Here is a 27258-nt window from a genome sequence, read left to right as displayed (position 1 = left end):
ATTGCTTCCACACTGTGGAGAGTAAAATCAATGAGAAATTTCTTCATGATACAACAGAGCCCCTGTCGGAATTCTCAAGGGATCTGTGTGCAGTTTGGAGAAAGTAAAACCGATAGTTTTATTCTAGTCCATTGGCTTTATTTTTCTTGAAGGAATTTGATGAAAGCAATGAATGTCTTACAGGGTGAAGATGATCCTAGTTTTCATGATCCATCATGAAGGCTGCTGCCAAAGCTAGAGCTGGAGCTTGTTCAGCAAGTTAGAACCAATACTAGAAGATCAATCTTAAACATAAACAGGTGATGATATGTTTGTTGATGATAACATATAATGGCTGTGTTGTGAGTCCTCATATGTTCTTTCTTTTATCATTTTGGAACACTGCTTTGCATAAAAATTAAAATGGAATTTGAGATGTCTTGATTTTGGAATTGGGGTGTTAAAGTCATTTTATAAGAGTTGTGTAATATTTGTCAATTTAATAACATTTTTTTTGTTGGTTCATGCAAAGACTGAAACCTCAAATGTGCAATCAACATAATGCTATGTACCATTTGAGCTAATATACCTTAGTTGTACACTCTTCAATCATTAGAACTTTTTGGTTTGCTATGATCATTTTATATAGTATATCAAGTACTTCATAACTCACTGTGCTTCTCAATGTTGATATGGAAGATGTTTAACTATGCATTAATTATATTAGGATGTTTAACTATGCATAAATGGTACCATCATCAACCACATCTTTTCCCCCCATTTCCTCTTACTTCTTTGTTGCTTCCTTTCCAACTTAATCTTCTTCGGAAACCATTGGGGTTGAGTACTCTTATGGCCACCTGCAGCTCCCCATGCGTGAAAGCAAAGATGAGGGCAACAAAACCTTTAAAGCAAAACCTATTCAGGCTCATACGCAAGTCTTCCATCCAAATACAACAACAGTTGTTCTCTCCCATGGATTCCTTGATCGATTTGTGGAGTGCTTTCCAAGCTCATATTGATTCATGAACAATTGGATGTAATTAACTCGGTGCAAATTGGCACTCATATCCTTTGTCCTCTATATAAAGCCCTGCACACTATGGCTTGAGCACGCTAATGTGAGTAGCATCATCATCTTCTTCCTGTGAGCACATCGAGGAAGCGAAATGGAAGCGAGCAAGAAGCGGTTGGCCACCTTGGTCGGGTGCAACTACGCCCACACCCGCCATGAGCTCAGCGGTTGCATCAACGACGTCCACGCCATGCGCGACGTCCTCGTCTCCCGCTTCGGCTTCGCCCCGGACGACGTCGTTCTCCTCACCGACGCCCCTGGCTCCGCCGTCCTCCCCACCGGCGCCAACATCCGAGGGGCACTCGCCGCCATGATCGGCCGGGCCGAGCCCGGCGACGTCCTCTTCTTCCATTACAGCGGCCACGGCACACTGATCCCGCCTGTCAGGCCGCACCATGGCTGGCACAAGCCCGATGAGGCCATCGTCCCCTGTGACTTCAATCTCATCACCGGTAAGCTCTGTTTTGATCTCTGCAACGTGGCCGCCGCATTGCATGATTTGGAGCTGCACGTATGTAGACGTGGACTTCCGGCAACTGGTCGACCGCGTGCCGCGGGGGGCGAGCTTGACCATCGTCTCCGACTCGTGCCACAGCGGCGGCCTCATTGACAAGGAGAAGGAGCAGATAGGCCCATCCACCATCGCCGCCGGCAGCAGCGCAGCAGTACGGAAGGCGAGAGCCATGCCGTTCGAGTCAGTTCTGAGCCACCTGGCCTCCCTCTCGGGCATCGACTCCCTTCACGTCGGCGACCACCTGGTGGAGCTGTTTGGGGCAGAGGCGAGCGCGAGGTTCTCTAACGGCGGCAAGCACCCGATGCCGGTTCCGCTAGGCCACGACGACGGGATCCTCCTCAGCGGGTGCCAGGCGAACGAGACGTCGGCGGACATGAGCCCGTTCGAGGCGGGAGGGAAGGCGTACGGGGCGTTCACCAACGCCGTGCAGGTGGTGCTGTCCGAGAAGGAAGGGGCGGTGAGCAACAAGGAACTGGTGATGGGTGTGCGGAAGGTTCTCCGTGAGCAATGCTTGTCGCAACACCCTTGCCTTTACTGCAGCGACGAGAATGCCGACGCTCCATTCTTGTGGCCGCCGCCGCACCACCAGCAGCTACGTGCTTGCATGTAGTGTGGTCGATAAGCCACTGCAAGTAAATAAGGACACACTTAAAATTATATATATATATATATATATATATATATATATATATAAATATAAGTTGGCAATATAAGGCAAGAAAAATTATATATACATATATGTGAAATTTGTTATTTGGTATCTCAAATATAGTTATATATTAATGATAAATTTCCACTCCTTAGGAGAGCTGACATCACCCCATTTGGTTTCCGAGGGTGACTCACTCCTGCGGGATGACACAGGCGTGTAGGTCAATGGTGGTCGCATCGTGGACGCTGTCGCACGTACACGCTTTCGGCACCAACTCGAGATGAACTGGGCCGTGTTTTCTCCGAGGTGGAACCCAGAGGAGCGCTTGCCCATAGGCGCCTGTGGTGTCAGAAGCACGCCTGCGTAGCTTTACGTAGTGGGGCGCGCCCATTAAAAGAATTATTCCGGATTCCCGTTTCCTCTCCGTTCCCGGCTATTCGAGTGCGTTCCGGAAGTCAAAATAACGCGAACCGCCCGCGGTAGGCGAGCCGCCGAGACCGCTGGGACCCACGATTAGTTGCATTTCCAAGTCCGGCATCCGAGACGAGTAGGTTATATGTTTGGTATATATACACCCATAAGAACAACAGAGATCAAATCATAATAATAATTAATTAATAAAACATTGAAAAGTACGATCAAACGGCGGAAGACGAACGACGACGACGGAGGAAGAAGAGACTGGTCGACAGAGAGGAGGAGGGGAAGAAGAAAGAGGTTTTCTGAGAAGAATAGAAGGAGCGAAGTGGAACTCCAAGAACTACAACAGCTACTGCTGCCGCTTTGGTCACGACAACTAGGACGACCGATTCCCTTCTTCATCTCCTCCTCTCTGCCGCGACGCAAGCCCTATGCCCAACTCCTCCCCTCAAACGGAAGGTTAGCGCTCGATTCGTCTCTACGATGGAATTTGTGATGTCGCCGTTTTCTTTTATTGCTCGGTGGTCGGAATTTGGGTAATTGTAGATGGGGAATCGGGGTTCGGATGGATTTTGAAGGTTCTAATTGCTGGTGATCGCGACGCGATCGGGAAGGCAGGGTTTGGGTTTTTGCTAACTTCACTCTTTTGTCTTACTGCATCGTTGAGACCTTTGTCTTTGTGGGATCACCTTAATTAATGGGTAGCACAAACATGATCCGGCCGTTATTATGATATGCCAGTATGTGTAGGTGCTGCTGCTTCCACAACCTGAGGCTTAAAGAACCTATCAGACAATTCGGTTTTGAAATTTTTATGGGTATTCAAACGTGTTCTTCTTAATGGACGTTCATAATAGAAGATCTAGCATGTGATGTTAGCAAGAAAACTATCTTAATTTTTCCCCATACAATGATAGTCATAAGTAGATTATGAATTTACGAGCACCTATCTGCTAACATTAGTGAAACAATATCCTCTTTTTCACCTCTGTCTATCCTGAGGTGGTGTTGTACCCTGATTTACCTGATATTCTGTTAAGACACTATGCTTTTTTTCTAGTTAACTAAATCAGTAGCAAATAAGGATTTTTCTTCAAATAATTACTGCTGCATTTGATTCCATTAGCTATAAGAAGGCACTCTTGTAATGCTAAGGTTCTGGGGAAACCAAGGGGATGAAAGACCATCAATGATGTAGGACAACCATAAAGGGATGCTTAATATGAAGAGAAAAATGGTTAGGTGGGTAATAAGAAAAAGCGCTAAAACAGGGAGAGAAGGAGAGAGAAACCCGATTTGCAGAATAATTAATTTAAGTAATAAAGAACAAAGCAGAAGTTCAATCTCGTACCGAGATCATCAAGGAAGAGCGATGCAAGATGGTTGAGGATGAGACAGGAGAGGAATGTAGGGGTTAATCTTGGACTCGCCCAAGTTCTCCAACTTGATCGGGGGGAAGTTGTGGCCTCACACCACTTATACAATTTGTGAAAAAACAAAACTAATTATTCATTCCAATACTAATGATCCCATTACAATACTTTGGCCTCTTTATATAGGCCATAAATATAGGAAGAAAATAAAGTTACAAATAAAGAAAAAAATAAAAATCATATCAAGATGATTCAGTACATTGTATCAGGTCATCTTTTGCGAAGATAGGATTCTGAAATATTCTCGTAAAACAATCTTCCTTCTTTGTGGATGATGTTCTTTCTTTTTTTTGCAAGATGATGATTCTATAGAAATATCTTCCTTCTTTGTGCATGATGCTCTTTCTTTTTTGCAAGATGATAATTCTTGCAATGCTTTCTCTTATTTATTTTCTCCTTCTACTTTATTGTTAATCTAAAAAATAAGAAGCTAATTGTGCAGGATGTTGCCATGTGGCAACTCTAAAACGTCAATTGAACCCGAACCTGAGTTCACTATCAATCCAATGTGATTTGATTCGGCCCTTTTTCTTTCCACTACTTTGAAATGTAGTTTGATTTCCATCAACTCTCCCCGGCTTGAAAGCATTCATCTCCAATAAAGTGATGAGGCAATACTGATTGTAGAGTTCAGGGTTGAGTTGTTGGAGTACTTCTTTTGTGATTCATGTGCAATTTGAATCTGATCATCCTTTCTAATTGACATGGAATCTTTGATTATCTGATATCCCTCGTTACAAGTGGAGACTTGTTGTTCATCTAGAATATCCTTTATATCCTCTTTTCTCCTCTTATAAGTGGGTATAGGTGGGGAAGGCATTATAGATTGTGGATGCGATAAGGTAGAAGGTTGGGTACTTGGGAAGTGAGGTGGAGTCTTATCTTGTGGTTCCTTGTAGGGTGTCATATCTTCAATATTGATAACTCGGGTAATTCCAAGATATGGTGGAAGGTCAAGGTCATAGGCACCAGAGTTGATTTTTCATATGATTTTGTAAGGACCAGAGTATTAGGCATGAAGCTTTTTCAAGGTTCCTCGCGGGTATCTTTTGGGTCGAACTCTCGTTATAGTACCATACAATTGCCCTTGTGAGTTTATAGTACCATACAGTCGCGGGTATCTTATTGATTTCCATCACATGTGGTCTCAACTATCGCACCTACTCTTGCCCTTGTGAGTTTATAGTACCATACAGTTGGATAACTCATCCAAATATTTTTCTTTATATTAAAAGATATAAAATAACACCATGATGCCATTCCTAAGCGGGGATGAAAAGCATGAAGGATTAGTTTAAGTTTTTGTGATAACATAAAACTATATTAGATCTCATAAATATGGATATGATAACAAAATATACATATAGCCAATCCCAACTAGTTGGACTGTTGTTGTTGTATTAAAAAATATAAATTAGGATATCTTTAAAGAGTTCCAAAATTATTATTTACAACCTATGTTTACATTCTATACCATCCTAATTAAGATGGATGCCAAATACCTAGTCTCTAATGGTCTTTTACTTGGCTCTTCATATAGAGATATCTCTTCGTCTCAATTTCAGATGAAAAAAATGGTTAATGTTTTATTTATACACCAATCTATTAAACATGGACAGCAAAGTTAAAACATCTATTCTTATTCTAGTAGGCCTTTGATGTCCTTGACACTTGTTCAAACTCCTTAAAGTTCATAGTGTAGGACCAATCTTTACTAATGTGCTTGAGATAGATTTGGATATTCTTTTATCTACTACATTTAAGAATGACTTATTGCCATTGTACTACGAGCCATTTTTCCTTAATTGCTGGAACACTATTTTTGCATTTACACTTTTAAGGTTCTGCATTTTTTAATGACTCCTAATTGCTAAGTTGGTCGCCATACCATAATTCAGTTGGTTCTGGTCCAAAATGGTCTAGTTGGTCATCACAAGATCAATCACGAGGTTCAGTATATTCCAGTTGTAAGAATTTTCTTCTGGTGTTAGTGGATAGTGAGATCTTGACAGCAGACCTTGAAAATTGGATTTCAGGAATATCAGATGATTCAGAATTTAGAAAGCCAAACCTTGATGTTTCTTTTGAACTTACAGAACTTCAGAATATTGATTATGCAATGGAAGGTGTTCCTTTTCAGCAGTTGATATGGATGCCTAATGCTCTTTATGCATCAACACCTGTTTCTTTTGAAGCAACTGCTCATCTTGCTATTGAAGATTTTCTACACACTAGTGTGAAGGGATTATAGGAGAACTTTTGGGGTCATGATGAACCTGTGCCTTTTTCGGCAGCCTCTATACGTAGCGCAAGTTCAAAATTTTATTCTGCTGAAAAGGCTATTTCAAGAGGCAATTTGAAGGCATTTTTGCAACTGCCATTTTGCTGAGAAATAGTAAGGCACTTCCATGGGAAATGGGACCAGATTATTGAATTAGCTTTGCTGAGGTCCGATGTTGGAATTTCAGTGCAAAATGATCACCAGTCTGCCATTTTGTTAGCCAGAAGCCTCAGCAAATCAGCAACTGTTCTCTGTAATTCCAACTTTGTATTTGTGCTTCTTGTTGATTCACAATATGGTGCAGTAGTAAACATTGAAGGTGATATTAATAAGTTAGTTGCACAATATCCACGAGTATGCAGCCAAATGGGGAAAAAAACATGCCAAAGTCCTACTATTGATCGGATCTGGAACAAGCTTGGGGATGCCAACTGGGGTGATATTGGAACTCTACATGTTCTTCTCGCAACCTTCCATTTGCATGGTTTAGTTTCATGGAATGCCAAAATTTCTACTTCAGGATTTGTCTGCAGGACATAGTTCCGGTCTTGAGAATCGGAGAACTGCAAGACAACTAGTAGATACAGATTAGGATATCTCATCACCTACTGATTTCGGCAATCAGATGTTTGAGTTTTCACCTCCAGTTGAAACTGACTGTTTGATTTAGAAACCAGGGTTCCCGATTTTTCTGAAGGACCGTCACCTGGTTTCTGCCATTTTCCAAATCTTCTTCTGTGTCGCTCATCACATGTTTCTCACTGAAGCTTATGGAGAGATTTGTACGATAAGATTCTTCTGATTAAAGAAGGCTGGTTTGTGCCATCTTTCTCTTAATTCAGATGATTCATCCTCTTCGATAAAAGGACCAGATCTTACACTTGAATTCTTCTGTATGATTCCAATGATACCCAACTTAAACCCAAGCCACCAATAACATCATTCTGCAATGGCTGGCCTATGTGATCTATGGTGGTTCTCAACCAACTCCTGGTTTGTTCTTTTTCTTCTTTACCTCTCAAGTGTGCTATTTTCCTCTTATTTACTTTGTTTTCACTAAATCATTGTGCTTGAGAAATTATGCTCATTCCTCCATCCGAAGGACATCACAAAGAATTGTAAATGCCCATCGTGCTTAATTTTAACCAATAGTTACAGTATTTACTTGGATTATGGTGATCAAATCTTCCATTTACTCTTGTTATTATTGCCAGTCTGGTTTTGCCATCAGTTTCGTTCATTTTCCCTTTTCAATTCTATTTTTCATTTCTCTAAATACTTGGAACGGATTCATTCTGATTGTCGATGCAATTATTTAGAATTTAGATTATGATTTTATGAAACTATGTTTATATGCATTTAAATCGCAATGCATGTCACTAAACTGAGAAAATTAGATCTGTTACCACAAATCTTCATTTTCATGTGACATGCTTAAATCATTTAAAACTTCATTGTTCGTCCACCGAAAAGAAAAAGCAGAAATTAGCTATACTCAATCATTCGGGTTGGATATACCTACGATTCTAATCCGAATTCGTGACGGTCGATATCCAGATCTATGCACATTATGGTGTGTAGATCCACGATCCATACTCGATCCGATAATGTTAACGAATCTGACCGATATGGGAAATTACGGATCGGGTTTCGGGTTACGGACCCATTAACACCCTCCCTTGAGGCGTAAGCAACCTATCGTTCCCAACGCCGCTTTATCATAGAACCAAGACCCTTCGCCGTTTCTCGCTCGGTCTCTCTGCCGACGCGATTCGATCCGATTCGGGCCGAAGACCTAACCACCGAAGGAAGAAGCGAAGCACGATGAGCAGCATCGGCACGGGCTACGATCTCTCCGTCACCACCTTCTCACCTGACGGGAGAGTCTTCCAGATCGAGTACGCCGCCAAAGCCGTCGACAACAGCGGGTACCTTTATTTGAGAGCGATGATCTCTATTTCTTGGATCGTTTTCGGTACCTGCTTGAACTAAAGCCTGGGTTCTATTTCGGGCCCTGCTTTTCTTTGGGCATTGCAGAACTGTTATCGGGATCAAATGCAAAGATGGGATCGTGATGGTATGAGCTTTGAGAACTGGGTTTCGCGTCCTTCTTTTTTTTTTTGTTTTTGTGTTGGTAGTTGAGGGTTCCTGTTGGGTGGTAATTAGGGAGTGGAGAAGTTGATCTCGTCGAAGATGATGTTAGCAGGATCTAACCGGAGGATCCATGCTGTTCACCGTCATTCTGGCATGGTAAGCATACATTCATTGATAAATTATGGTTATTATAGTGTGGATATCTCAGTCTATTTTTCCTTTTTTGGGTTCAAATTTGTTCTTTGTTTTTGCTGTGTCTTTAGGTAGCTATAGTTTTACTAGTACGAGTAATGTGTTTTTCTAGCATCGCAGTAGTTACATTAGATTGGTATGGCTAGGACAGTTGGATCGTTTATAAGCCATGGGATTTAGATGGGAATATTGTAGTTGAACTGTGTGGGTCATGTAACTCCATGGGTAAATGAAGGGAATAGTTTTCTTTATTGTGTAATATTGGACTGCAATTTTCCAAATTAAATTAAGCATCATTTTGCGTGAGAAAGATACTATTTCTTGCTAATTTGTGAAACTAAATCTCCTATAGGTAGTTTTACAAAATAGTCTGTTCAAATGAGGAGAAACTGTTATAACACATGACATGTTGGAGGCACATTCTTGGTGGCCCTTGCGAAGTACTTGCTCACATAAGTCAGGGAAACAAGGATACTTGTACAGTTTTACTGATGTCTAATGTCACCAATTTACATCCATGACCGCCCCTCTATTTGTAATATGAGCTCTGATATGTGCAGCTTTGTTTATAAATAATTTGATGTGTAAAACACCATATTCATATTGCCATCAGAACGCCTTATCAGGCAAAACATGATTTTAAAATTTTATTGCACTGTTTTTAAAGACACCTTTTTTTTATTGATCTTAAAATATTGTATCTCGTGGGGAAGCCCTTTGATCTGAAAAATAAAAGCGATGCAAAGTTTGCATCACATTTTCTACTGGTTGCAAGAAATTTGTCATAGTAGGAGACACATTTTTGTGTATAGATTCTAATATAGTACTGAATATTGGGTCAAAGTTTCTCTATTTGCTCTTGGATTCCAAATATGTGAGAGTATGTGCCTATATATTGATGTTTCTACAAAGTACTGATGAAACAAAAGCAAACAAAAAAAAAGGCATGCCCGATGTTTGAGGCTCTCACCAATGCGGTGAGTGTTTATGTATGTAGTCTTATTTCTAAATATTCTGAATATAAAGGTCATTTCCGTAGATGACATAGAAGTGAACATTATAAAATTAAATGAAGTAACTTGTCTATTTATTGAGTTTTAAAGAAACTCATCATAAATATGGCCAACTTATTCCCAGTAATGATGGAAATTTCATATTATCCTTACATATTGAAAAAGTTAAATATATATGATATCCCTCAAAATACATTCCTATTATGGTGTGAACGAATTTAATAGTTTGTGTCTTTCTAGTGTGAAATGCTATGGGTAATAGATATTTTAAACAAATTGCATGTTGTATCCAGATCAAGTATGCCTCCAGTATGGTACTTGTTAGAGAGAAGCATCCAATTCTATATACTAAAAGAATTGGATACTTAGGGATACTTCATGGATGTTTCTTAGGAGAACTTTGTTTTACTCGAATATTTTCTTAATTTTAGATATGGATAAATGATTAGATAGGTTGTTTATGTATTTTTGTATGAAGGGCCAATTATTAATTAAACTAGTAATATGAACTTACATTATGTGTCATAAGTTATTGTTATTTTTCTCCACATTTTTGGTTTTCTATGTTACTGAAAAATAATATTATTCATGATTAATAGGTTATGATTGCACGTTAGTTATTATTTATCATGGATCGTCGAATGTAATTACCTATTTTAACACTATCAATAATTGTCATATTTTTCATATACAGTAAACATATATAAAATATTTACTGGTCATATATACTTATATGGTATTGGTATTCTATCATATTGGCATCCCCTTTAGTATCCATGCTTCATAGGGAATATAATTTCTATTTTCGGTTTCCAATGTGTAAATTTGAAAGTAAGTTCTTTATAGGGTTATCTGTAGAATTTTTTCTAATTATTATGTTTATTTAATCTACACCATTTGCTAACAAATATAACTTATGAAATTTCTGTCTTTGTATATGGTGATATTCATCGTGAAATTTCGTTTCTTAATTCAAAGTCTTATGAAATTTAGGCTGTAGCTGGATTAGCAGCTGATGGCAGACAAATTGTTGCACGAGCCAAGTCTGAAGCAACCAGTTACGAGAGGTCAGTAATATCTAACCTTGAAGATATGTGTAGTTATAAGCTTCTGCAAGCAATAATGTTTTGGATTCTCTTAAATGTGGTTGAAGCTGCCAGCTCTGTTTCTTGCCCTCCATTCCTTTCCTGAATGACCATCTGTGACTTGCTAATATGTGATTATATCATGTGTAGAGTATATGGTGATCCCATACCTGTCAAGGAACTTGCAGATCGTGTTGCCAGTTATGTTCATCTTTGTACGCTCTACTGGTGGCTCAGGTATTATTGCAGTGTCTGCATTGGTACTGCTTATTTAGGGGGGTAGATGTGTAAGTCGGAAATGCTTTGTCCCTTTTCTTGTTTCAATCAAACAAAAAGAATTATTTATTGTTGCAGGCCTTTCGGCTGTGGGATTATTCTTGGTGGTTATGACAGAGATGGACCTCAGCTATACACGATTGAACCCTCTGGTATATCATATGTGAGTTCTCAAAGTTGTACAAGCAAATTTATTAGAATAAGTGACAAAGTTCTTTTTTAGCAGCCTCATGTGAATCCTATTGTTTCCTATTACAAGTAGAATAATGGATGCTTCGGTGAAGTTTCTATGAGATGTAATTGTGGTTGTCTACTTTTGAGAATGTGCATGTATGTGTTCCCTGATTTTTAGCAGTACTGTTTAAAAGGTTGAGTGGCATGTTACTGTTGCTGCCATTTTCAAGTTTTCTCGAGTATCGAAAATTTATGCTTGTTGAATGTTGATCATTTAGAGGTACTTTGGTGCTGCAATTGGAAAGGGAAGACAGGCTGCCAAGACGTAAGTAAGACAAATGCATGTATATGTTTCATTGGTTTTCTGACTTGCAACTCATTTGACGAAGATCCTATCTTCATCAACTGAAACTGCAAAAACTTTCTCATGATTACTGTGGTCACTCAGCTTTCATTAACTGTCCTGCTTTTCTGCATTTTTCACTTGACATTTTTAGTTGTTACACAGGGAGATTGAGAAGCTGAAGCTGTCTGAAATGACCTGCAGGGAAGGAATTATTGAAGTTGCCAAGATGTAAGTTCTCCATTTTTTCTATTTTATTATTATATAAATTATCCTATTTATTTATGTTCTCCTTTGGTAGTAGAGATTTAGTTGTGGTAATGCTTATATTGGTAGTTAAAATTGGGCCTACCTGGGGGCATATCCAACTAATTGAGCATAATAAAACATCTCATTTCATGGGGTTTAAGTTTATAGTATATGTTGCATTGTATTGTCAAATTATATTTGTCCATAAATGTCTATGGTGTGTATTCATCCTTTACAAGTTTGCTTGCTCACTAGGTCATCATTCACTCGTTTAATTATTAATAGTCCATCTTGATTGGTACCTGATATTGTTGGATAACTATGCCATTAACCTAAATAGGCTTGAGCTACTATGTCAAAATGTTGAAGTCCAACTTCGTAGTGGTAAATTTATCTGCCTCCAAAAGACAACTCAATTATTCTCTCACATCCAATGTGGGATTTAATTAGGGTGCTATAGTCTTCTCCATTTTAGGGTTGAAGTTCTCGACAAGACCGAACATAATGATAGTATGGTTCATGTAAGGCTTTGCTTGATGATGTATCCATGGTAAAATGTGCCTCTAGCTCACCATTGCCAATGCTAAGACTGCTCTGATAACATTTGTTATAATCCAGTTTGATGGGATAATTGACTTTTGATAGGTCGAAACCATTGCCCCAATAAGCTTAAACACAAGTTAATGATAGTGGTAGTCTTGTCTAGCCCTATAACCAACTCGCTGCACTCTCAAATCCAGTGTGGAATTAAACTAGGGTTTCACAATTGAAGTATATGTTTGGACTGTGGAAAAAAGCACTTGTTTGGGCATTATTGTTCGCTGCACTATCCTGATTATAAGTTGCACTCTGATTATTGGTTGTACTTCATAGGATTTTGTTCTGTTTATTTGCTTGCATTTCTTAGGATCTTATTTTAAAGGTTACATATGGGAATGAAACTTTTGTTAGACATATAGAATATTTGAGATCATTAGGACTGTTTTTCAGTCTCTATGAGTATGTAGTGTTTCTAAGGAAAGATGGAAAACTTTTGAGTCCTTCCCATTAATCATTTTTGTTTTTCATATGCTTTGTTTCTAATTCAAAAGAGATCTTGCTAAATATTGTGGAAGATTTGAATACTCTTTTGGTTATTCAGCTGGCACATATAATGTTTTTGGTTTTTTTAACACCTTAGCCATCTCTGATGCTTCAGACTGTGAGGAGAAAGAAAAGTTCTATGATCACTGGATCTTTTTTTTTCCCCCAAAAAAAAAATCTATTACTTTAAAACTCTAAAACAATTTACACCATGCTCCTCAGAGCACAAAAATTTGCCTAATTCCTCAGGCCAATCATTCCTCCACCTATGGGAGGATTTAGGTGTCCGAGCAAAATGTGCCAACCGATTGGCACTTTGGTTCTCCTCAGGGAACACATGACAAAATTTATAGGCATTAAAGAGCTTCGTCAGATCCCAGATACATTTCACACAGTTTATCAGTTTCCAAGGAGGCTAGTCCTGCATATTCAGAATTTTGCAGCTTCATGTTTTAAAAGACAAGGGTTTCAAAGTCTTTTTTTTGTGTATTTGGTTTATTCATAAAAGTTCATCTTTGGGACTTTATAACTTGGCATTTGAAATATTTTTTCCTTGTGGCATGCAAGTTCATCTTTGGGACTTTTACAACTTGGCATTTGAAATTTTTTTTCCTTGTGGCATGCAGAATTTATGGAGTGCATGATGAGGCAAAGGACAAAGCATTCGAGTTAGAAATGAGCTGGGTCTGTGATGAATCAAACCGCCAACATCAGAAGGTTATTCTTGTTACTTGGACCACTCAATACAGCCGATAAACAGGAATATTTGTCATTCAATTTATGCTTTTTGGTATCATTAATTTTTCACAAAGTTTCTTAAATGTGAAGGTAAATACTCCTTTATTTCATTATTGGCTTAATAATCGAATCTAGCACAACTCCCTATTTCTTTTTTTTTTTACTACGTGGATTCCTAGGATTAGGTTATCAAGTGTTTGTTATAATAAGGGGGCCATATTTATGGTAAGAAATATGTTACATGGATCTTTCACTATCATTTATGTTAGGAACGAGTCGACACTAAGAAGTGGGGGGGTGGGGGGGTGTGTGAATTAGTGCAACGGTAAAAACGTTGGTTTAAGAAGATCTCTTTCGTACGATAAAACCGATTTCGGAAACTTGAAAGCGTATGCGAGTGTAAGCGTAGTAAAGGCAAAGTAAGGAGGTTTACAATAAGATAAATTGCACAAAAGAAAGGCAAACCAGATTTTTATAGTGGTTCGGTCGTCGTGACCTACATCCACTCCACCGATTCCTCTTTCGTCGAGGCCATCGGTATCCACTATCGATCTTCCTTCAATAGGCAAAGATCAACCTCCTTACACCCCTCTTCTTCTTTTTATAGGTTTAGGAGACAACATTTACAAGCACACACTCCTCTCTAAACAGAATTCTAAGTTTAAGCTAGAGGAGGGGATTTCTCAAGTGATTTCTACAGCGTTTTCTCACTTTTAAACTCTCTGTACTTGTATTAGTTAACTAGGGATAGAGGGGTATTTATAGGCTTCAAGTTGATTCAAACTTGGAGCCTAAAAAGGTCTTATCCCAGGTTTCCTGGGTACGGGCGGTACCACCGTCGTTACTGGGCGGTACTATCGTCGCTGGCCTGTCACTGGGCGGTACCACCGCCTGATAGGGGCGGTACCACCGTTGGCAGCATTCACTGTCGGCGGTACCACCGCCCAGAATTCCTGGGGTGTTGTTTCCCAAGCGGTGCCACCGTCAGCTAGGCTTTCAGCATCCTGGTTGGGCCTTGAATCTGGCCTAAACCAGCCTATCTTCGGGCCCAATTGGCCCCTAATAGAGTTAATGCGATTACCTCCCAAATAATACTCTAATTATGTGCTAACTACGATTCTTAAGATATATTCTAAGCAAAATAAGTTCGGTTTCTTCTAACGAGCTTCCGACGATCTCTCGGTAATGTTCCGGCGGACTCTCGGCAAGCTCCTGGACTTCACGACGATCTTCTTGGCGAGTTCCGACGAGCTTCTTTAGCAAGCTCTTGGACTTCTCGGTTGGTTCTGGCAGAACTTCCGACGAACGTTCGGACTTTCGACGAACTCTCGAACTCCCAACGAAATCGCGTTCTTGACTCCGGGACTTTATTTTGCTTTATGTCTTACTATCGTAGTTAATCTTGTACACATAAAAACATACTTCGATCTAGACAATTATTACTAAGCATGAATTATGTTGTCCGGCATCTCATTGGTCCTTCGACGCTTCGTCCGATTCCTCGACGCATCGTCCTCTCTTGCGGCCTATTGTCCAATTGGCCAGTTGACCTCTGCAACCGCGATATCCTTCGCGCAATATCCGCTATTCTTGGCCCGATGCCCGAATCCATGGCCCGAAGCCTCTCTCGATACGTCGGTCGATCCTCCGGCCTAACGTCCAATCTTCTGACATGTTTTCCTCTGTCCCAACATAATTCTTCCTACTTTAATTGTCTCTCCTTGATCGAAGCATCCTGCGTCACTCAAAACGCAGATCAAATCATAAATACTATCAATTGGTTTCATCATCAAAATCCGAGATTCAACAATTTATTTGTGTTGTCTAAAAAAACATGAATTATGGTACTACCAGCAAAGTTGATCCAGGTAATATCATTATAATAATTTCTTCAGTAACAATAATTCCCTATTGTAGATTGCATTTTCATTTCTATCTGATCCAAATTTCTTTCCTGACTCCAGGTTGGGTTTATTGGTCGGTTGCTATCATTTATATTCCGTAAAAAAAAAATCCTGAATTCTGGTATTTCAGTCTTTGTTTGACATTTCTTGTGTACAACCACAAATTCTCGATCAGGCCTTAGTCATGTTACATCAAGTGGGTGTCTTGAGGACCTAGGAACTGGTGTTTGGGTTATGAACATAGCTGCTCTGCATTTAGAAACCAGAAGACATAAGTTAAAAGTGTTAAGCCTAGCTAAGACTTGTATAAATGAGAATCCTGTGTACTGAACCATCTTCTTTTCATGTTATCTTAAACTAATATAATTCAGGGTTCCTTCTTTGTACTTGATCTTATAGTCGATTTCCTACTTTGTGAAAATCCTTGTTTGCATTTATTCAGAAAAATATTGAAAATCCAACTTGTGGTGTTCTTTGAACAATCCAATGGTATGGACACCAAATAGCCTGAGAAAATCTCCGATTGCAGTTCTAAAAAAAAAAGTTCTTATTTGCAGTTTCCGGTTCTTTTTTACTAGTAGACAACTTTTAAGCTGTCATATCCTTGCAGTTTCTTTTTCTTCCCCTCGTTATTATATTTTTTCCCATGATACTTTTATTACATGAGAAGTGCCACATGCAGCAGAATCGATTACAAATTTTAAGAGATTACTGTTATCTTCCCTTCTTTAATTGACACAAAAGATATTAGACATTGGTGAATCTTTATCATTTAACAAGTTGTACAAATTATTTTTCCTATCACAGGTTCCAGATGATCTCTTGGAGGCAGCCAAGGCAGCTGCAAAAGCTGCACTGGAGGAGATGGATGCAGATTAGGGACACTAAGAACATGCTTAATATCTACAGTTTGCACTCGGATGATCTGCCTCATCATATTTGTCAGACATTAGGGTTGATCAGGAATTGGTGACAAAAAAAATCTCAATTCCCTTCTGGATCATTTGGGCCGTGGCTGTTAAACTTTGCATGAATTTTATGTAACGTCACTTTAGAATTGTTGATTCTACTGTAGTTGGTCATTTTCTACGTAGTTCATCCTTGCCTCCACAAATGTAGATGTTCGGACACAAAAGCCCTTTGGTTGATTATTTCTTGATCCTCTGAAATATTTTAGGGAAAACACTTCATGCACAAAGGATCTGCTAAATATGAAACACTGTCTACAAATCATTCCCAAGACCAGCATTTTTCTTTGTAGCCGTCAGTTTGCTGACTGAGAAGCTTAAAGTGCTTGCAGAAAAGCTTTTAGAAGTTATTGTATTGTTGAAATCCAACAGGCTTTGGCAACCATGATCAAGTGAGGATGTATTGTGATCCAACAACAATCACTTCGATTTGTGGAACAACCAACTGTCTAATACTATTGAACTCAAAATGGCCTCAAAGTGATAGATGATAGGGGAGAGAGAGAGAGAAGTTGGAAGTGTGATAATTTGCTGATTGCATAATTGTCAAACATATCTGCATGATACATATCGAAAGAATAAATATAACTAACTAATGTTCCAACTGTTTGGGGTCAGCTGTATTAATATTTCTTGAGCTTTAATTATAATAATAATATTATTAGACAAAGTAGGAGCATTCAAATCTTTTTTATTGCTTTTCGTAAATATTTTCTTATATTATCTTATGTCTCCTTGCATCGTTAACACCATGGCCTTTAGCCCGGAATAATAATAATAATAATCTAAGTTGCTGGAAAAAAACTTTGTTTTTAGGGTTTAAATTGCTAATTTGATCATTGCTATTCCAATTGTCCCATCGGACGTGGAGCCTCATCAACACAAGCTACCGTTCCACGTCAGTTAAATGTGGTAGTAAAACTCTAGCGTGGGATTATGCTCCATCGCGGCGCAAAATGGCGGCAATTCTCCCTCAATCTCCCCTTGCCGTCCGATCTCTCCCTCCTCCTCCCAACCCCGTCGCCCAATTCCACAGCTTGGATCGGCTCTCTTGCCATCTGGGTCGGAAGAGTCTTCCCGGCGCCCGATTCTTCTGCCACTCCCTCATTCCCTTCTCTCCTGTTGGGTTCGGTCGTACGGGTTGGTTTTCGTCCGGATTTGGGCCAAAGGGTCTCGATTCCGTGCGCGGTATCAAGCCGCTTCGGACGATGGTTCTGATAGCTCCGTTGGCCGTGATGGTGGGTACGGTGGGCGGGGCGATGGGGGCTCCTACGATGGAGGTGGGCATGAGAACGATGATGGGAATTATAGGTTCTTCTTGTCATGGTAAGGAAGTTAGGGTTCTTTATGGTCTTTAAAAATCTTGTTTTGGAGCACTTTGATCTTGTTTAGATTGTTGCAACATTGCTTAGTCTCATCACGTGTTTATGTATTTTATTCAGCCTTCGGTTTCGAAATAATGCCCATGAAGAAGAAAACAAAAATGAGTAATTTTTTTTTTCTTGGAAATATCAAGTAATTTTGATGAATTCTCAATGTATTACATTAATCAGGACGCCTTTTAGTGGCAGACTCGGGAGGAAGCCAAATTCTTGTTGAATGGATAGGAAGGAGACTGTGGTGAGGATACAGCAATTTCCACTAACCTAGGCACATTGCGGATCATGGTCAGAATTGTAGAGTGGAGGATATTTAGCGATGCTTTTCCATTGTCAAATTCTCACCTTTGAATGGAGAAGCTCATATGTGAATTTCTTTTAGCTGGCCTTTTCTCTTCAATTTATCTTCCCTGTGTTCTTTTAGATGTTTCCGAACCACTAGGCCGACCTTTGGATGCATCTGAGATGTCTTAACCACACCACTGATAATGCGCTATTCACCACTGTGAACATGGTGATACTATCAGTCAAGATATTGGAAGTTTATCCTTGTTGGCTCATGGCTAAAACCCAATCAAAGTCTGCCAAGGAGAAATGTTCTAACTATATTTTGGTCAGTGAGTTGGCATGTAAGTCCTGACAGTTCTCTGATGAGTTCATGATCGAGTCTGTTCTTTGTTAGAAGATTTAATTTGAAGCTATATGAGTTGTAGTGTTAGATTCCTGAACCTTCTTTCACTAGATGGAGAAAATATTAACAAATTTCTATTACTTTGTTCAGGTACTTGATGGCACTTGATAAGCACCCAGTGATTACTAAAGCTTTGATATGCCAGGTTCCTTTTGTCATCTGTTGGTCACTCTGGTAGCTTCGACTTTCAACTATGTTTTTCTGGTTCAGATGTGCTAGACTTATAGATCTTGATGAAAATGTGGATGAGACACACTCTCAAGCACGATGCATTACTTTATTTTGTCTTTGTTTGGCCGACTTTTCACCAGAATTAGTGATGTTTCTTATAATACTTACATAGAGAACTTGAGAGGTAGGTCATCAACCATAACTTGAAACTTCATGAATTTTAAAAATATTGAACATGTTCTTAGACAAAGACATAATGACAGACATTGCAGCAAAATACTTTTGACATGTTTTCAGAATAATATTACTTTATTCAGACTCATATTGAGAAATCTTTGATCCAGAGCAATGTTTTTTATAAACAATATTTTTTCAAGCAATCGACTAAGTCCAAAAATGAAGGTTAAGGCTTTGTTTGGATTTGTCTTCAGGAACCAATCCTTAAGAACTGTTCTTGAGATTGTCTTCTGATAACAACTCTTGTTCATTTGTTATGGTTTGTGTTTTAAAACAAACAACAGGGAGGCCGTCTTGCCTGACTCTAGTCAAACACTTTTTCAGCTGAGTTCAAGAAGAAGCATGTATATAAGATAAACATGTTTTGAATGAGCAAACGATTTGTGGAGCTAGACTGGGTGAGAATTTGAAAGCCGTTAATAACTGGGTGGTCAGCTGCAACAAACTTGATATGTTTGAACTTGGAGAAGGCATAGGAGATAGAGGGCCAGGAGGAGGCAAAAAACTTGAGTAACTGTGCTTAAGGTCTATGCCTGCATCAGTGCCTCCTAGAGCAAACTTAAGGTGGAACTTATCATCCACCTCTGCTCCAACACAACACCCTCCTCTTTCTTTCTCTCTCTCTCTCTTTCTGAGTCCTGGTAGGGTAGACTGGCAGCAGAATGTAGTACTCGATAGATTGGTTGATCTGTAATTCAGTTAAGACAGATCTAGAGAACAAGGAAACATCTAAAGGAACTCTCTGTTATTCATTTTTTTTAAAATAGTAACTGGATGAAAAAGAGGAAGGCAAAGACTAAGAGAAAGAAGAAGAGAAAGAGGAAGAGGAATAAAAGGAAGCAGGAATTGAAGAAAAAGAAGAAGAAAACTATTTATTAAGTTAATAACCAGACAAGTCAGACAAAGAATCATATAAAATCAGACGCATAGTGATAGTGTCCAAAGAGACATGAAAATGCTTACCGATGCTTCAATCTTTTTTTATTATTTCTTTTAGGTTTGTTTATGAGAGCTCTAATGAATTCTGACTGAATATTACTGCATTTCTCTTGCTTCTATACTTAATATCAATTGTTGTATTTTGCCAGCTTTTGATTGATCAAGTGTCAAAGTTGGATTTGAGGCGGACATTTGTGTTCACATTCCTCGGACTTTCATTAGTGTGTCCCACATTGCATTTTTGGTAATGACATAAAATTTATGCATTTCTCTGTCATATTGTTTACTTAATAATCTGTGCTCTTCCTCTGGATGAGGTTTTATGTTTAAATCCTTGGGAGTTGCTTCGCCAAGTGTTTGGTTGGTATGGGTGAATCCCAGGATAAGTCTGCCCTCTATTTCTGTCAGCAAAGGAGTGTGCATGAAGTTGCTATAATTTGTTGCAATTTTTTTAACATGGTTATGCCCTTTTATGCAGTTAATTATCTGATTTATGCCATTCATTTCACTAATTGAATGCAGGTACTTGTATCTGAGTAAATTGTTGACTTTTCCTGGAGCATCGGGTGCATTTTTACGGCTTCTGCTTGACCAGATATATATTTTTTGTATATTTATATGAGATCCGTTAAACTTGCATCGAACCTTCCTGCAATATTAGTGCGTTCTTACACCTTTTGTTATGTGCATTTTATATTTCATCTTGATAAGTTCTATTAAGTTTATGATAATCCTTTTTGTCTTGCTTTTTGACACCTTCACTTATGCTCTGTTCTTAATGTGGCACCATCACTCTAGTACGGTTGATTTTCTCCCCCATCTTCTTAGGAGTTTTCCTTAGTTCAGTTGTTGCCTTAGAGGGAAGGCCATATCAAATAAATCATAAGCTTGAACAGGTGAGGATTTATTTTTCCCATGCTAGAAGAAAATGTATAATTTTAAATCATACACTTTCCCGTGCCTTTATGAGTATGATGTTTGTAGGAGTGGTTTTCAGTAGTGCTAGCTAACTGGCAATTGTGGATACCATTTCAGTTCCTTAACTTCCAGTTTGTTCCTCAAAAGTTTCAGGTGTGATAAATCCCTCTCTCGGCTACGTAATTCTTAAACACCTGAAAGAAGTTGTGACTTGTCTAAAGCAGCCAATAAATCCACTTTTGAGTTCGCGTGTCACTATATTAGGATAAATATCTTCCATTAACTTGACAATTCTATAAATCCAGTGTTAACTGGAACTTATTAAATGTGACATAGCACTTTTTTATTCCCATGAATATGTAATTTTCTTTCACTTTCTTTGTTTATTTTAAATTTGCTTCTTCCCAGGTTCTAGCTGCAGACATTGCAGCGCTTGCATGGAATGTGATGCTCTCATTTGAAGCTCATAAAGAAATTGTGCTGAAATAGGTATTTCCTGTTGCCTGAAATCAGTCTGAAATCAAAATTGTGTATTACCAATTTACCATTGTATTATACCTGTATATTGCTGATTTTATTACTGATTCATAAAAAATTCCATAATTGTTCCTAATACTTGCTAGGGTGCTTCTGTGGTCTTTTTTGCTCTAAAAATAGATTTTGCATGGACCCAATGGAATGTGAAGACCATACTTCATCCAAGATTATCCATTCACCGAGATTTAGTTATGGTAATAGCAATCGTATAATGACTGATATGTCACGGAGGAGTGTCATAAGAATCCGATAGTATCGTCTTATAGTAAATGAACATCATTTGTCACTATTTTTCTCTTGTGCACAGGCTGTTTGTCTTCTCTGCTTCGAAGTCATCATTTGACATTACAGATCGAATTATATCCTGTGAGAGCAATCGGATCATAATTGTAACATGTATTATTTGGTTTTGCAGTACTACAGGTGAGTCAACATTTACTCGCACCAAATTCAGTCACCACACGGATGTCTTCTGGTATGCGGCAACTTCAAGCACAAGGATGTGCGACCCATTTGGCCAGTTTTGGTCAGTTCATAGTTTTAGATGAAATGTTGACTTCACAGTTTTGGTCTATGTTTGACTGACGAAGAAGCTGGGACTGCTTCCTGGGAGGGTTCATCAGCCATTGGAAGTCTTATGGAATGTATGTATTCGGGAATACACTTCTACATTCATGGTCTTAAATGCATTTCTGATGCTTTAGCTCCATTATGGGATTAATCTTTGTAGCTCCCCCCTAATATTGTATCACTAGAAGTCAACATTTAATGAAAAGCTGTTGTTGGGTGCTTTGTTTTTGGTGGATCCGAAACCATTAATTTCCTGATTCACGTTTAATTTGCATATACGAGGGTTAAGATCCGAACCCGGAATGACGGACCTCTACGCAAAAAGAGAGATGTCGGGGACCAACATGCAAAAATCTCCTTAACTGAGCTCGTTGGAATCCTGCCTGGTCTCAGATAGGAAATCCTAGCGCGTGCGTGAATGGGCGAAGGTCCGTACGATCTCGGACGCATGATGCGGTGTGGACGGAGACGAAAAGGTAAATACCGTGCCATCTTCGAACCAGCGACCACAGTCTTTAACCAACTGTACGTCGACACATGGTCGGTGGATGGTCCCACAGACTCTCCTGTTCTCCTCACCGCTACTTAAATTGGCCCCTACAGCTAAAACTTTGACCTGCTCGTTTCGGATACAGCTGCGGACTCTCTCTCTCTCTCTCTCTGTGTCGTTTCTTCTCCCAATTGTTTATCATTATTGGGAAAATAATAGAGGGGGGAAGCGGAGTTGGATTCCAAAGGTATGCAAGTTCGATTTTGTCGGATATTTCTTTTGGAAGAGAAATGATTGTTCTTTCGTATTTCGTTATTCGGTGATAGCTTAGGAAACGGAATGATTCCTCAGGGAATGTTACATTGCACAGATCTGATGTTAGCATAGGCTTTCTCATTGTTCTTTGGGCATTTGGAGTAAATATTTGAATACGGATCCTCTCATTTCTTTTCTTCCTATTTCTGTTTGGAGAGAAGTATTTGTGGCTGTAGCTTGTCACATTCTGTTCCCCTCTTTCCAAGTAAAAGGTTTTCGAGGTGGCAATCCGTCCCTTTGCTTTGGTAATTATCTTTCTGTTGTTCTTGACATCCAATTAGTGTCTTAGTCGAGACTCTGCTTTCCTGCAAGACGCGGCGTTAAACCCCCTCATAACCAATAGCCATGACGTATTTTTTGTTTCTTAAGAAACCTAGCATTAGATCTCTTTATGGATTGGAGCCATCCTATAGTTTTTCTAGCAAGTATTATTCTAGGTTGTAATGACATAATGAACCTGATGCAATTGCTTTGCATATTACTATTCGAAACCTAATTAGAAAGACGAACACCTTCTCAACATCTGATGATTGTATTGGTTTTGAATTTTGATGTCTTTTTCTCTTTAGTGTGTGCATACTCTGTTGTGTTCATGAGAAGCGTGGAGGTTGATGTGGTTATATGCAACATTGTTGGTTTTGAATTCTTACCGAGTTTATAGAACTAGGAAGGAAAAAGAAAAAGATCTTGCATTTTTAGTTTTGTCATTTATTAGGTAAAAAGATTTTGGCTTCTTTCCCATGTAATTTCAAATTGTAAAATAAGTTTAGCTGAACCATGACTCAGTAAAATGAAGATGATTAGATGAAAAGAAAGATTCGTGTCTTGTGTGCGAAAGTGCATACATTAGATTTATCTACTCCGGTAGGGTTATACCCCTGAATGATCTTTTGAAGAAGTGATGTTCCTAAATGTGTGTTTCTGTAGCCATTCTGAGTGCATTCCTTTCACTACTTGATAACTTTTACCATTGGGTTTGCCTTACTACTGCATCTCATCCCCTTTTCATGGTTTTGAGTTTAGTGTCAGATATGACATTTTTTCTTCCTGGCCAACAGAATCTCGAAGGAAATCAAGATTTAACGATTGAGGGTAGCATGCCCTTGTAGCTAAATAAGCAAATATCTCACCAATGCGCTCCAGGAGAACAAGTTGGATATCTGCTTGTTATCATCCATTCTTTGTTGGTGTAGTATGCTTCCTGTTTATAGTGTACAAGCTTTTTCCTTCTCTATTTTCTCTTCTTTTAAATTCTTCCCCTGTCATTGCTTGCACAACTCTCCTTCTTGGAATCTTTCTGAGTTATGGTGAACCGAATGTTCCTGAGAACAAAAAAGATCATATTAATATGACTCAAACGAGTTCGTCGCTGAAGATTGACCCAGTTGCAAATGATCTTGGGTGTAAGAATGAGGAAAACTTCAAAGTGGAGGCTCATCTGGGAGGAAGAAGAGGAAAAGCAACTAAGAGAACGACCATCAAAACAATTGCTTCGGGTGATAGAAGACTTAGTGCAGCTAGCAGAGCTGTTAAGGAAGATGAGGTCAATCAAATGGATGCGACTTCTGTCGATTCTAATTCTTTTGTTGAGGAAGATCACAGTGAGAATAACTTCATTGAAGAAAAAGGATATCACATAGGAAATCTAGCTGAAGGTTTGCAGAATGTGAAAGAACATATTGGTCGTGTAATTGCTTTGAGTTTCACAGTTCTCAGTGCAAAAGCAAATAGAACTAAATTGGACCCTTCTGATCCATGTTTGGATTCACAATGGCGTGACAACCACCAGGATGATTCTTCATATTCTAAATCTAACGGGAAAGAGATGTCTGACTCTCATGCGGCAAATGGTGTCTCTGTTCTTGATGAACTTGATCCGCTTTTAGACTCTGAAACTTCTCAAGCTGACTTGGTTTCCAAGGACAACGCTGATGATGGTTCTGTATCATTCTCACAGAACCATGTATCGGAAGATGGCAGCGGGGAGGAGGAAGCAGAAACTCAGGATGACGATGATGATGAAGAGGCACAGGAGGAGAAAGATGATGGAAATAAAGCTGCTGTAACATGGACTGCAGATGATCAGAGGACTCTCATGGAGCTGGGTAACACTGAACTCGAAAGGAATCTTCGGTTAGAGATTTTAATTGCCAAACGAAAAGCTAGCAAGGCAATGGAAAAAAATCTAATAGACTTGGATGATAATATGGATGAGATATTGCAATCTCACGGTCATCTTCCATCAGTTAATGCACCAAGAAGGAACCCGTTCGATCTCCCTGATGTTTTAGATGAATCTGTTCCAGGTTCAGCTCCTTCTGTTCTCCTACCAAGACGAAATCCATTTGATCTTCCTTACGAGCAGGTGGATGATGAGGAGAATTCGAGCCATAAAGAATTTGTTGCAGTTCCACAACATGATATACCGTTGAGAAGGCATGAAAGCTTCACTGTTGGTGCTTCATTCTTTAGTGACTTCAATCAAGAGAAACATTCTTCAAGGTTTATGCCTTATTTTGGTGCAGAGGAGATGGATTTTGCTGATCCACAGAGAAAATTAAGAGAAATTAGTGATTCAAATGTGAAATCTACTTTAAAATCTGATACAGTTTCTTCGGTTACCGATCAGGAACATCCAAAAGACTTGCATCGATTGACTGGATCTCCCATTACGAATAGTGCAGGATCTGCTGAAAATGACAGTCAAGTAGAGAGTCAGATGAAGATGAATGATGATCATACAAATCATTTGAATCATAGCATAATGATGGAACAAACTCATCAAGCCACTGAAAATATTGGAGCTGTCGAATATAACACCACGGGAGGGTCAGAATCAAGGTCACCCATTTCATATGCTGTGAGGTCTGAAGTGACCAAGGAGGTTTGCGAGTCGAGCTCCACTTCATTGGAAGCAGAAAAGAATACCTCCAGAATAAGCACTCACGAACAAATATCTAACCAGGAACAAATAACTAGTGGTTCCTCGAAGGACTCCATGGTTTCAGCTAAATCAGTTGCTGCAGATTCTGACACCGGGAATATGAAAGCAGATCATGTTCATGATGGTCATGTTGTGGAACCTGTTTATGATTCTAGTCCAACACAAACGGAGAAATCACACTCAAATTCTGCACTTGATGAGGCTCCCTACATTGCAGGTAAACAAGACGCTGACATTTATAAGCCTTTTTGTAGTTCAAAAATCACATTTGCCATTCCCTGCTTGTGCTATGCCTAATCTTATGCAAACAGAAGCTCGACTTAACAGCAAATCTTTGCCAGCAGAAAGAAATGTTCCACCAAGTAGTGATGCACCATCTGCCAATGGATTTATCTGGTTTGCATCTCCGAGTCTAGCATCGGTAGACGAGAATGAAGCAGCATCAAGGGAGATATCAGTAATCAAGGAGCTTGATGTTATCGGAGATGAAGCCAGAGTTCGGAAAGACTCTGGTCGTCCACTTTGGCGTATTTTGCCATCGCCAGCAGCCAGGAAGAGAACGCTTCACTCAAGCTTGTCTGCCGTGGAGATTCAATCAAATGAAGGTAGTTAAAAACTTGAAACCAACAAGAGAGTATCTGCAAATAAATTCATCTTATTCAACTTCTTGTCATGCAAATATAGAAGATTAGAACGACCATATGTGCTATCAAAAAGTCAACTGTCATTTTCTTGTTGATTTCGTTAAATCTCAAGGCAATTGTAAATTTGTATCATTTTTTTTCTTGGTTATTGAATTTGTTAATGAAAATGTCAATAAATTCACTTGCTTAAGTGAACAAAATTTCCAATATTTGATCATCTAAATGTAAAAAAAAATCGGATTTCCAACTTTTCAGTATTTTTGTTTCTTTGTTAGTGTTCTTTTGATTCTTCAGATATGGTAGAAAACAGAATCCTTGGAGTAGCAGATGCTCCTTGCTGGTGCCCCGACCCTCCTGCCACGCCGAAGGCGGAGGACGACGGTGACGCGGTGGCTGTCAAGTGACTGGTGTGTTATTTAATTCTCCTGCACCAACTCTTTTATATAACATAATTATAAAACATAATTAGATAAATAATATGTTATTATTTTATAAAAAAGTTTAATATCAAAATATAAAATTAAATAATAATAGATTTTTTATATATAAAAAAAGCTTTTTTTAGAAATATAACCCTCTTACCTCTGTGTTTTCACGTCCCTTTTTATCTTCAGCTTAGAAGATCTTCGGGCCTTCGAACAAAGATCCATTTCCCATTTAAAAAGATCCGATCTCGATCACTCCACTAACACAAGACTGCTTCCCCTTTTGAATCTGTTTAACCTGCAGTTTTAGCAATTGGTAGCATATTGTTATCTGAAGCTTTTTGCTTTTTGCCACCGGAACAGAGTCTGTGAATCTTTTTCAGCTTATCTGTAATAGGGAACGAGTAGAAGAATATTATTTTTAAAAATCTTAAAATTATTCATTATTTTTATTTTTTTTTTATCCCATATTACTAGCTAATTTTTAAGGTCTAAATTTATCTCACGTTATTAGTTAACTAGTTT

The 27258-nt window shown here is 39.0% G+C and overlaps 3 protein-coding genes across 4 annotated transcripts; all 3 read left to right on the top strand.

The window, feature by feature from the left end:
* Window positions 1–941: 941 nt before the first annotated feature.
* On the top strand, window positions 942–2328 carry LOC103981072 (metacaspase-9). Its single transcript, XM_009397662.3, has 2 exons — window positions 942–1506; window positions 1574–2328. The coding sequence occupies exons 1-2, from the start codon at window positions 1149–1151 to the stop codon at window positions 2176–2178; spliced, it is 963 nt and encodes a 320-aa protein (XP_009395937.2). The 5' UTR covers window positions 942–1148; the 3' UTR covers window positions 2179–2328.
* Window positions 2329–8047: 5719 nt separating this feature from the next.
* LOC135635206 (proteasome subunit alpha type-3-like) lies at window positions 8048–16594 on the top strand. Its single transcript, XM_065146134.1, has 10 exons — window positions 8048–8282; window positions 8392–8431; window positions 8521–8604; window positions 10647–10720; window positions 10889–10975; window positions 11093–11177; window positions 11467–11513; window positions 11697–11762; window positions 13490–13580; window positions 16313–16594. The coding sequence occupies exons 1-10, from the start codon at window positions 8179–8181 to the stop codon at window positions 16382–16384; spliced, it is 750 nt and encodes a 249-aa protein (XP_065002206.1). The 5' UTR covers window positions 8048–8178; the 3' UTR covers window positions 16385–16594.
* Window positions 16595–22223: 5629 nt separating this feature from the next.
* Window positions 22224–26440, top strand: LOC135582905 (uncharacterized). Of its 2 annotated transcripts, none has more exons than XM_065146132.1 (3): window positions 22224–22652; window positions 23779–25881; window positions 26006–26440. In XM_065146132.1, exons 2-3 carry the CDS (start codon window positions 23853–23855, stop codon window positions 26275–26277), a joined length of 2301 nt encoding a protein of 766 aa, XP_065002204.1. In that variant the 5' UTR covers window positions 22224–22652; window positions 23779–23852; the 3' UTR covers window positions 26278–26440. The 2 variants fall into 2 exon arrangements, with proteins under 2 accessions (XP_065002204.1, XP_065002205.1); XM_065146133.1 differs by having other exon boundaries at window positions 22227–22652; window positions 26009–26440.
* The last annotated feature ends 818 nt before the right edge of the window (window positions 26441–27258 follow it).

Source organism: Musa acuminata, chromosome BXJ3-4, assembly GCF_036884655.1.
Source record: "Musa acuminata AAA Group cultivar baxijiao chromosome BXJ3-4, Cavendish_Baxijiao_AAA, whole genome shotgun sequence".
NCBI classification, from domain to species: Eukaryota; Viridiplantae; Streptophyta; class Magnoliopsida; order Zingiberales; family Musaceae; genus Musa; species Musa acuminata.
This window is presented reverse-complemented; position numbering and strand designations above follow the sequence as displayed.